The 12,087-nt window shown below is 52.1% G+C and overlaps 1 protein-coding gene across 1 annotated transcript in view; it reads left to right on the top strand.

Moving 5' to 3' along the window:
- Ctnnbl1 (catenin beta like 1) overlaps positions 1 to 10,379 on the top strand; it is a 153,251-nt gene extending 142,872 nt beyond the window's left edge. Inside the window, exons 14-16 of the mRNA XM_055602422.1 lie at positions 3,109 to 3,246; positions 3,365 to 3,437; positions 10,199 to 10,379. Of these exons, the coding sequence (XP_055458397.1) occupies positions 3,109 to 3,246; positions 3,365 to 3,437; positions 10,199 to 10,287 (300 nt within the window). The 3' untranslated portion in view covers positions 10,288 to 10,379. The remainder of the gene's footprint in view (positions 1 to 3,108; positions 3,247 to 3,364; positions 3,438 to 10,198) is intronic.
- Positions 10,380 to 12,087: the final 1,708 nt, after the last annotated feature.

Genomic DNA, 12,087 nt, shown 5'->3' with positions numbered 1-12,087 from the left:
CTGTTTTGTAGTGCAGTGCGTTGATTATTGGTGTTGTTTTGTTTTGTTTTTTTGAGAAAGGGTCTCATTATGTAGACCAGGCTGGTCACCTTATTTTGAGTCTAGACTGTCCAATGAGACTGTCAGATCCCAGGTTCTCCTGGCTCTCTCAGGCCTTGTCCAGCCTCTGGGTTCCCACAGATTCACAAAGAGCATATGTCCTGTATCAGCGCAGTCTGCAGAAATGGTTCGCTCCTGTGCATTAGGCGCCTTACACCGTAAGCACCTGAGAAACGTGTGCTCTCGTGTCCACCTCTCAGTCCCAGCTCAGCACAGTGTCTGGCACAGTTAAATGTGGGATGCGTGGATGTGGGGATCCCAGTCCTCCAAAGGCTTTCCTTCGCTTTCTTCTTCCCTCTTTTTATTTTTCTTTCTTTCTTCCCTGCCTTGGGGTAATAGTCTTGCTATTAGACACCTAGTGAGGCCAGGTCCTGAACCCTCTGCTGTTACTCATTTTCACAGACATGTGTCTATGGATCAGACATGTGTCCCCTCCTCAGGGAGTCTGTATCCTGTTAACGGGCAATTATGTAATAATGAGCAATTTCACCTCCATGTGCCTTGGTTTCTGGTCTGTACAGTGGGATTAATAACCCCTTCTCTCTCCCCTTTAATTTTGCTCAGAAGGACATGTGTGTGTAATAAGGCTTTAAACTCTGTGGTGATGTAGAAGTGCACGGTCTGGGCACCGAATGCTTTTGTGAATGAAGTTGATTCCTGTGCCTTCCCCCTGGAGCAGAAAGTTAAAATCCGAGTGAGAAGAGAAAGAGGCTCGAGAAAGAGGCTCTTTATAAACTGTGACATCAGCAGCGCTCTGTGACTACTGTGTGAACATTAACGATTACCAGATTACCAAGGAATTGGCTACTAAATGAGGCTGAGGATTAGTGGTGGTGATCCCCAGGCAGAGCAGGCCTGCAGCCTGCAGCCCTCTGTGCCTTGCAGACAGGCCTTTAGGGGTGAGATGAAAAGTAGCCTTGCCTTGCTGCAGGCTGGCCCCCCGGGTAAATAAAGAAGTGCATTATCTGCGACTAAGTGGTCTCTGAAGGGCTTCTGCTGGAGATTGACGGCCATGTGCTAAGCCTTCCCTTTCCAGCGTCCCCAGGGCTCTGTCAGTGACAGGAGCCTGTGTTGTCTGAAGGAACCGTGGCCATAAAAATAGCCAGGGAATTAGGAAATGGGCCATTGTCATCACAAGTGTGGGCCCAGCGCCTGCCGCCTTAGACTGGGCCACAACTGGAGCACATTCTTGCGTCCTCTGCTCTCCAGGTGCAGGCTCACAGCAGAGCAGCATTTTAATAGACTGACCGTGGGCTCCACCCAGCTTCCTGGAGCTCACAGTCCACCCTAATGCCCACTGTCCACATGAATGATGACATAGACCATGGCAGAGATCACAGGGAGAGGCCATGTTGTCTCAGATGCTGATGGGATTTGCAGGAAGGAACAGGAAAAGCTTTGTGGAAGATGTTGCTTTAAAACATTGTATGCTTGAGAGACACTCGGGGTCCATGTTGAGAAACATGAGGCCATGCTGGGGGCAAGGATTCTCCCAGCAGTCCATGCTGCTGGTCCACAGATGGTGGGAGTGGGGAGGGTGGTATTCTGGAAGTGCTGCGGTGATGAACACACGAGTGGTCGGTAAAAGCTGCCGGGTCGCATGCCGTAAGTGGGAGAATGGCGTGGAATATGCATGGTGTCTCTAAGCCTATTTGGTTGGGAATTTGTTTTTTATAATAAGAATTGGCTGCAAAGGAAGAGGGGTACAGACAGTGTGGCAGATCTTAGAGGGAGCCGCTGGTCATCACTTGGGAGGTGTAGAGGGCAGTGGGCTTGTGAGAAACAGTGAGAAAGTTGCATCTTGCCCCAGACATGACGGAAGCTAGGGGGCACATGTGCCAGGTCTGTTATCTGGACACGGGTAGGATGGAGAAAAAGGAGTGTTGGGATTCAGAATGGCGGGGGGGGGGGGTCTTACAGGAAACTTAAGTGTGAGGTCCCAATTGGGAGAGTAAAGAGTAGGAAGGCTGAAGAGGCTCATTTCCTGGAGTGAAGAGAGAGAGGAGCAGGCACAGAAGCTGTGGGGAAGAGGGTCGAGGTAGACCAAGGGTTTTATAAAGAACAGTTCACAGCCTCCTGACACACAGAAAGGTGATAGCTGTGTAAGAAAAGGATCACCAATTTCCTTCATGTGGTCATGACCCTGGGTTACTGTGTCCCATACTCCTGTATAAGCATGTGTGTCAAATACTTTTTTTTTTTAGTTCCTGTGTGAGCATGTGTGTGCAAATGCATTTGCATGTGTGTGCACATGTATGTGGAAGTCAGAGGTCTTCCAGAGTTACCGTCCAGCTTTTGCTCTGAGACAAGGTTCTCCCTGAACCCGGAGCTTACCAGTCAGGTTAGACAGGCTGGCCAGTGGGCTCCAGGGATCCTCCTGTGTCTGAACGCCCACACCCCAGCACTGATTGCAAGTGTGCATGCACATTGCTAGCTTCTCCTTGGGTACTAAAGACCCGAGCTCAGGTCCTCATGCTTCTGTGGGGAGCACTACCCACTAAGCCATCTCCCCAGCCCCCAGTTCAGCATATTTTTAGGCAAACTACATTTTAGCCAAGTGTGGTGGCGCACACCTTTAGTCCCAGGAATTGGGAGGCAGAGGCAGGTAGAATTCTGTGAGTTCAAGGCCAGCCTGGTCTACATAGTGAGATCCAGAATTTAGAGAGACCCTGCCTCAAACAAACAAAAGCAACTAAATTTTAGAAAAGAGAAAAGCTGATAGTTGCTTAGGTGGTGTCTCTTCAACTTTTCTGGGATAGAATTTGCAGATGAGTGAGATAATGTTGTCCCCAAGTCATCAGAAAGGAAAAATGGGCTTTGAACTTGCCTATGTGGCCTCCATGGTCCATGTAGATAGAATGAGGATTTCCAAAAGATGCTTCAGGACCGAGGGACGAGGGCTTTCCCTGCTGCGTGGTGGCAGCACATGACTGGCGTGACTGGACCGGACACTCATCCTTCGCCTCTCCGAAGGCTCTACAGCCCTCCCCTGTGCTTGTTTGTCTCCAGGACATAGTGCGGCGTGGGGAGATCATAGACAGCGATATGGAGGACGAGTTCTACCTGCGGCGCCTGGATGCCGGGCTCTTCATCCTCCAGCACATCTGCTACATCATGGCGGAGGTCTGCAACGCCAACGTCCCCCAGGTAGGAGGGCTCCTGCGAGGGCAGAAGCGCAGGGCTTCCTGGAGTCCCCTCACCTATGGCGCCTCCGTTTTGGGAGAGTGAGGATGACCCTGATCTCATTCTTTGCCATCCTTGTTAGATTCGCCAGCGGGTTCACCAGATCCTGAACATGCGCGGCAGCTCCATCAAGATCGTCAGGCACATCATCAAGGGTGAGTTGGGTGTTCCTGGCTTGCATCTCTGGGGGCCACTCGGCTCCCTGGACCTTAATGGTGTCCCCAGCAACTGGTGCCCCGGATGATCTGGACTGAAAGCGGCAAGCTCTTCTCCACTTCACCATGCCAGGTCACTGTGCCAAACACAGACCATCAGCCTGTCACTCTGTCTCCCCTTTTCTTCCAGCTCCACAACCTAAACATGCAGATGAGAAGCACTAGGGCTCAGGGACAACTGTTTTTAAAACACACTTGGTGGGGAGTCGGCTCAGTCCAAAGTGCTTGCCTCAAATAGCACGAGGACTTGAGTTCAGAGTCCCACAACCCACGTGTGAGGCTTGGTGCACATAGGGAGGTGGGGACAGGCCAGCAAGTCTCGCTGAATTGCTCAGTTCAGGTTCATTGAGAAAGATGTCCAACTCCAATCTCTGGCCTCTGCATGCGCGCGCACACACACACACACACACACACACTCACACACTCACACACTCACACACACACTAAAGCCACAACAAAGCAGAGAACAAGGACATGGTTTTTTACTGCATGTAGTAGGACAGAGAGCAAGGACATAAGAAGCAACTGGAGTTATAGAGGCCAGAGCAGTGGTTGTGAGGTGGCGTTTTAGCAAGGCTTGCCTCTCACCCTATGCCAGCATCATCCCTTTCCTTTGTTCTCCTTTGTGGGAAGCTTAAATGAGCTGCTTCTGGCTTTACAGTATGGACTCGAGGTCAACCTCCCTCCTTCCCTTGTCCTCTGTGACATCTCCAACTGCCCTTGCGTCTTTGTCTGGACCTGACCAGGCTAGGATAGCTCTGGAGAGGCCTCTGGTCACCCAGTGAGCCTCAGTCACAAGGCAAGACTGTCTCGACTGAGCTCAGGCTACAATAGCACCGTGGGCCACTTCAGCTCTGCACTAACTGGAGCATGGTGGGCTTACATGTTCAGGATGGTAACTCCACAGCTCAGGGTCCTGGTGGGTTGGTGGAGCAGACAGACCCACTTTTCTCTCTGGACTTGGTCTGCCCACTGCTCAAATGAGGGGATGGGTTACATTGACTCCGAGGCTTTGCCTTTCAGTTGCTCATAGCCCCCTTGCAGACAAGAGGATGAGCAGATGAGAGGCTCTGGGCCAGCTCTCAGTCTGCCTCCTGGCTCTGTGATGGGTGTGTTACCTCAGGAGGAGGCCCAGGCTCTAAGCACCATGAGGTTGAAGGAGGTGGTTGATGGGAGCTATTTGAGTCTCAATAAGCTCAATAAATGATGGTCATAAAATGTTAGGTAATTACACTCATCATTGCCATCACTAAGGCTCAGCTGAAGGCCTGTGGGAGGCCTCAAAAGAGAAGTGGCGTGAAGCTGGTCTGTGGGGCTGAGACAGCAACATTCCAGGAGGAAGGAACTGTGAGTGGAAGCCCATATGCTTGGTGCAGCCCTGCCAGGCTTCGGGCATGGCCCCCATTGTGTCCATTCTGATGATGGATAGTAATTCCGAGGCCTTGTCATCTGCTCTTTTCTCCAAAGAAAAGAGAGTGGGGGTTGCCCTGGTCCCATAGGGGACCTTGGGTGTTCCCGTCAGTATCAGAGCCTCATGAATTCCCTAGCGTGAGCCAGCCTCCTCGGGGGGGGGGGGGAGGCATGGTGACTGCACCCCCAGCCTGTAAATGCCATTTACTTCCAACGCCCACATGTTCAATTAGAGCTTTTCATTACCCTCGGCTCTGCTGTCTGGCTTCCAGGCTTCTCCCTGCACCTCCATCCACTTAGTCAAAACAGCGAGCTTCCGAGAAGGAGAGAGTGTTGGGAGCAGCTTGAAACACAGTAGGTGGATGTTTTCCCTTCTGAACTGCTCTGTGTATACCGTGGGTCATTTAAGACATCCTGTTCAAGCCAGCCTCCGCCACCCTCTGTGCCGACTGTGTATTCACTGAGGGGCCTGGACAGAGGAGAGGCCTGGGCAGCTGCTTCTCTACGTGGCTTCCTTCTCCCCAGCTTTGATTAGACCTCACACCCTCCTTCCAAATCAGCCCTGCAGGAAGTCCCGCCCACTCTGCCTCCATACTCTATCTGAATCTATTCACTCCTCTCTCTCCCTCTGTATTTCCCCCAAGCCCTTTATCACAGTCAGTCATTGTTTTTATTTATATGTTTACTCGCGTGATCTGTCTCATGCATTAAAATGGAAGCTCCAGGATGTAAGGCATGTTGCTGCCTTATTCGCTATGTCTCCTAGCTCCCGGGGCAGTCGGCTCACAATGAGAACCCAACAGTGTTTCAACACTGCCCATCGAAGCCCTCCTCTGATAGGGATTAATGAGTTGACATCTCCTAAGATCCCTCCTGGCTAGCTAGGTACTGTGTCCCCAGCACCTGCTCGTGGAGTATGCAGATCCGAGGGACACAGATGGGTCAGTGACCAGTTACAATTTGGTCACTCAGTGAACACTGCTCTGGCCCAGATCTGCCAGACAGGCAGTCCTTCTCCATTCACAGTCTGGCGATCGTAACAGACTAAAAGCCACTCAGGAGTTGTACACGTGGTGCTCAGGGGCAGCAAACAGCTAGGAGGGCAGTGCATGGCCCAAGGGAATCCAGGCCAGAGCCCTGGCAGGCTTCAGTGATCTGGGCTAGGCCCCAGCAGTGGGCAGTGGCACTGTGGCAGGTTATTAGTTCTTTGGGTGCATGGCAAGTTTGGGATCATGTGGTAACTGCATCTCCCTGTTTGCTAGTACCCAGGAGACATCTCACTAGCACTCACAAGAAATGGTTTGGGTATTTGAAGCTGTGCAGGTGTAAGTTACAGGAAGGGAACTGGACACCATTACTTGGTTGAGAGGACTTCGCCATAATAGAAAGGGTCACAGCCCCTTCCTACAGGCCAGCTCTGCCTCTCAAGAACATGCCAGGAGGAGCCTCTCCCCATGCCGTCATCCAGAGCCTATGTCATAACTATGAACACCCCTCACAGGGTGCAGAAGGACCCTCAGGGCCAGTCACTTGGCAGTGTGAGGTCAGTGTTGAGGTCAGAGGACACGCCAGTGGGTCGGGGCTGGCTCTGTGTAGGCCACCCCACACAGCCTGCCGTGCCTTGCCCTCCTTTCCATCCCTGCCTCTCCCCTACCCTGTTACCATCAAAATGAGTGAAGAAACAAAGCCTCATAAAGAAAACCAGCTCATCACTCTGTCCGCTTTGATTTTAATTTTGTTTTTCAGTTTGGGTTGCTTCTTTTTTTTTTTTTTTTTTTTAACATACTAATTAGATGAGAGCTTTTTTTCTTTGATTTTATGGCCTACATATTTCCTAAGTTTTGCTGGCAGGATGACAGCTGATGTATCCCTTGAGGTCTCAGGAAACCGCTGATGAGGCAAGCCCAGCAGGGGACTTTTCCCAGGGTTTTCAGTCCCCTTTTTCATGGTTTTCCTCCCTCCTTTTCTGTTAGGGGGTGCCAAGAGCACTGGAATAATTGATGGCTCATTAAAGCCCTGCTTTCTGCAGACTGCTTACTCGGCGCTCTCGGGTCTAACCATCCCCAAACAGGCGGACAGTCCTGAAGACCACAGGCCCTTGAAGGAACAGAGAAGGGCAGTCCTACTCTGGTCTCCTCAAGGATAGCAGTGTCTTCTCCCTCCATCCTTGATGCCTGGCACACAGCAGAACATGGTCACTGCTGAATGAACTGTGGACCAGAGTGGGTCTTCAGGCCTGTCTGCCACAGGAATCCAACCCCAAAGGAAGAGCAGTCCCCCACTGATATGCACAAACATGCACACATGGTCCTAGCCACACTTCTTGGACTTAGTTGTTTTAGCTTTAGGTGTTTGTTTTGCTTCATTCTTTTATTTTTTTGAGACAGGGTCTCCCTCTGTAGCCCAGGCAGATCTTGAATTCATGATCCTCCTGCCTTGGCTTCCTGAGCAGCTGTGATTACAGGCCCATGACATGGGGCCAAGTGTAGCCACACTTTTGCCATGTGTTCCCTCTGGTATTCCAGAAGCCCTGGAATGCAGGCACATAAGGACACCAAGACTACCAGGGTTTAGTGGTGTCACCCGCGTCACACTCGCTCCGGTGCCTGTTGGAAGGCTGAAATGCATTGGCCGTCTAGGAGCGAGGAAGTGCTCATTGCATGGAGCCCTTCCTTCCCTGGCCTGCAGCTGGCAGCAGCCCGGACTGAGGACCCAGCAGGAAGGCTGTGGCCAGTGCAGTCCAGCCTCCATGTAGTGACAAGTGGGTGCTGTAGCAGCCAATATGGCCACATGGCCCAGCAGTGGCAGTTTCCTTTCTCAGAGTGTACCCATAACGTGTCCCCCTGGCCCAGCAAAATGTGCTGCTAAAGCATGTCACCAACCCCAGTGTTGTCGAGCAGGCACTATGGACCTGAGGGACCTGCCTTGGCAGTTTCTGCCTCATACTTGGTGTGTGTCATTGAAGTCTTCAATATGGAGATGCTGGCCTGCCCATCCCTCCCTCCTCTTTCATCCTGCATCTCATATGGAGCTCTGAGTAAGCTGTGTGCACTGGTCCAGGCCCCTGCCTGGAAAACAGCTTTCCCTTTGCCCTCCCTCCCCCTCTCAACATAAACAGAACAGCTTGTATTCCATGTCTGTGTGGTAAACCTGCTGTCTAAAGTTTGCTTTAATATTTATGCGTTCAGCACTGCTGCCTGGGTTAGAACTCCATCAAAGCCCTTATTCTAAGAGCATTTCGGTTGCTGAGGAAGTAGGGAAGGGAGTGGATGTCTGCCATCTCCCTCTGTCTAGCCCACCCCTCCGACCCCTGGTCCTCCATCTCTGTCTTCCCCACCCCAAAGTACTCCCTTCAGCTAGCATCTCCCCTCTTCCTTCCATGCACAGCAAAGAGAACTCTCCCCAAGACCTTTGGGAGCAATCTGTTCAATATTTATCATCTGCTGCAGCGGCTGAAAGAACCAGCAGTAGCCAGCCCCAAGATCTGCTTCAACCAGAACTCCAGAAACAAAGATGGAAGCTGGGAGCCTAGACAATGCCCCAGCTGTTCTGTGGATACAAACTGCCAGACGTCGGAGACAATGGAGGAGCCTAGGCTGGGTCATCATGCCCGCCTCTGGGGATGGCCAGCTCCATGTGGGACTCTGTCCAGTCCCTGCCCTCGGCTAGCATGTGTTTCTGAGAGCAGCTCTGATCTGACAGAGGAGTGGGTCCCCAGTCCTCCCCACACCTGTCCCAGCCACTGAGGCCATCAGCACAGAAGTGTGTCCAGGACTGCCCTGTGGAGCAGCTTTGGGAGGCTCCAGGAGCAGTTTTTCCCAGAGCAAGCAAGGGCAGGGTATTGCTTAGGTTGGCAAATGACACTTTGGGGACCAGCCTCGCCCCTATTTCTTTGCACTGCTTATATTGATTCTGGGTAAATTCCAGTTCTTCTTGCAGCCCATGCTTGGGCAAGCCGCCACAGTTCCTTCACATCCTCAGTTGCTTCTATGAGCAGGACTGGCCCTTGGCCTGCCTGTGTCTGCAGAGGTTATGTCGGCCACATCTGTAGGACTTGGCGCCCAGTAAGTGTAACTGATCCCAGAGTACGGCTCATGAGCTGGCCTTGCTTCCCTCTGCTACAGCCTAATTGAGAAACCTGCTAAGGTGGGGGTGGGGACAAGGCATTCACAGCCTTGGCAGAGATAGCTCAGCAAGGGGCTTGCCACATTCTTGCTCACTGTGCGCTGGACATCTGGGATGCCTCCCTCCAGGGAAGTGACTTAGAACATTGGTTGAGAATGGAAACAGCAGAATGATCACACCGGGACAGCAGAGTGCATGGTCCTGGTTTCTGCCCCAGAGCCCTTTGCTGAACCACAGATGACCAAACAGGATCTGCTGCTCACTGCCTTGCCCTGGGCAGCCCTACACTGCTCCCTTAGGTCATCAGCAAGCCTCCCTTCCCCTCACAGCTTCAGGCAGCCACCGTGTATTTTGTTTACATCTTGTTCTCTCACTCTTCTGGAAAGTGGACATTGCAGAAGCAAATCCTTATCTCTTCCTCTTTTCTTCTTACTGTACTAGGGATTGAATGCAGGGCTTCGCTCATGCTGGCCAAGAAGTCGGACACTGAGACACACCCCAGATTTGGCCATTTAAGGCAGCATAGTAGGCCTGAAGCCTTGCATTTCTAGGATGTTCTCCCATAATGCCATGCTGCTGATCATGTTCCCACACTGCAAAACACAAACCAGGAAAGAGCTTACATGATCTCTTGCCTGTTTGTGCTACTGTAACAAATGCCTAAGACTGGATACTTCATTATAAAGCCTGGAGCTCCGGAAGCTAGGAAGTCCAAGATCAAAATGGGCCTTTGACATATGAGAGACAGGCCAGGAATGTTGTCTGTCCCCATGTGACAACAGAAGGCCCTCACCTGTTCCCAGGTGTGGGAAAGATTTGACTCTTTGTGAAAGAGTCAAATCCCATTCATATGGGGGTTGGGGCCACAGCATTGACTGATGAGGGACACAGATGTCCAAGCACATCAGTGCTCACTAGGTGTGTGTTGAGTGACTGCATGAAGCTGAAGACAGAGGTGCTAGAAGACGTGTGTGGAAAGATAGGTCAGCCCCTTCCCACAGAGAGCCTCCAGGATCACGGCTATAGCTGCCACGAAGGGCTGGCCCTCAGTGGCTTTCAAGCCTCAGACTCACTGTTACACACTGAGATTTGGGAGCAGTGTAGAAAGACACAACTCGGGACCATATCCATGGTCCAGCCTAACTCACCCTGTCCTTTTTCCCTAGAGTACGCAGAGAACATTGGGGACGGCCGGAGCCCTGAGTTCCGAGAGACGGAGCAGAAGCGCATCCTGGCCTTGCTGGAGAACTTCTAGAACTGGGCAGAGCGTGCTGTGGACCCCCAGCTCCCTCCTGGACTCCATTTTTACAGTTGTGTGGCTTGAGCAAATTAAACCTAGTTTTGGTATCCTCTGGCTGACCTTGTGTGTGAAAGCCTCCCGCCAACCCTGTCCCGCTCCTCCACAACAGCCACAGGAACAGGCACACCTAAGGAAGGCTAGAGCTGCCTCACCCTGACTCCCCTGTCCTGGCAAGTGGAGAGGGTGTTGGTGGTGGGCTAGCCAGATTTGTCACTGGGAGGCTGCTGCTGGCGGCAGGAGGCGCCTGCTGCTGCTGGAGCTGTCGGAGCTGTTGGTGTGCCACTCTGAGGCCAGTACTGCACATCCTCGGGGCTTCAGGACTGCAGGGTGAGAGAGGATTGCACGCCACAGCAGTTCCACCACACCTCAGCCCCGAGTGCTGCAGGCCTGACCTGTCTACAGCGGGCAAGTCTGTAGACACACCCAGATCTGTGGCTGCGTGGAGCTCAGGAGCCAGGGAGTACAGTGAGGAACAGCTGGAGGCTGGTTTCTCACAGGAGAGTGGACGTGCTCTGTGGTATGGGATGGTTACATGTATGTGAGAGCACTGATAGAACAGAGTTGTACATTTTAAGTGGGCAAATCAAATGTGGATTGTATCCAGTAAAGCTGTTAAGAAAGAAATGCCAAACCATCTGAAACCCCTCAGTTTGATCTGCCTCTCTAGTCTTCTGATGCGTTCCCAAGAATTGTCATAACACTTCCTGTGAGAATTTCAACTTTACTGTTTGTAACCATAAGATTTTATTCTTGGGTGGCTAGAGTGGTGCACACCTTAATACCAGCACTCGGAAGGCAGAGACAGGCAGATCTCTAAGTTCAAAGCTAGCCTGGTCTACGAGTGAGTTCCAGGACAGCCAAAACCACACAGAGAAACCTTGTCTCAAAAACACCAAATAATAAATAAATTAATAATAATCTGGCATGGCCATGATGCTGGTATTTTAAGCTCCTGAGAGGTTCTGAGCATAGAGGTCAGGGGTATGGGTCAGGTCAGTGGATGAGCCTGACTTTACTCAACCATGACCCTTTGGATGTGTGGTTTTGACCTCGTGTGACATCTCCAGAGCAGGCTGGCAGTACCCTAGTGCTCATGGGAATGAAGAGCCCGTGATGACAGCTGTGCCGAACACCTTTGATGCCAACTGTCTTCCATCTTGTATGGTGTGGCTTAGGAAGTGTGGTCTTAACCTCCAGCTGAGGGGAAATGAAAGCTTCACCACCGCCACCCTACCCCCCACCCCCCACCCCCACCCCCAAAAAAAACCACCACAGTCAGCCCTTAGAGGAGAGTCCTCACATGCCAGGGCATGTGGGGCAGCAAACACAGGGTTCCTTACAGCAAAGCATGCGCCCTCCCTTGCGCAAGCCTGTGGGTCCCAATGCCACAATGGTGTGCTCCCTGCCACTCACTGAACCCCAAGGGACCAGGCGTCAGGTAGCCACCAAGCACACACTTTCAAGCAGTGTCCATGCAGCGGCCAGCACTGGGAGCACAAGCCGAGCCAGCCCCCGTGTGTCAGCTCTGGAAGGCTGTGTGAAGATGGAGGGTGTGCCCACCATGAACTGAGCACCCCAGCATGTCAGAAGCAAGTTCACACCGGTTCCTGCTTCCATCACCTCTGGGGCCATCATAGCTACACACATGGCACCTACTTCCTGGCTCCTGCTTTGTACCCGTATCTTTCCCAGTGCAGCAGCCACACTGGCATTTCAGACCCATGTCTTTCTGCTAACTAAGAACCCCAGGCTCCT

The sequence above is a fragment of the Psammomys obesus genome, unplaced genomic scaffold (genome assembly GCF_907164565.1).
Source record: "Psammomys obesus unplaced genomic scaffold, mPsaObe1.curated_primary_1811, whole genome shotgun sequence".
Taxonomy (NCBI): Eukaryota; Metazoa; Chordata; class Mammalia; order Rodentia; family Muridae; genus Psammomys; species Psammomys obesus.
The sequence above is the reverse complement of the archived record's forward strand: the minus strand, read 5'-3'. Positions and strand labels throughout refer to the sequence as shown.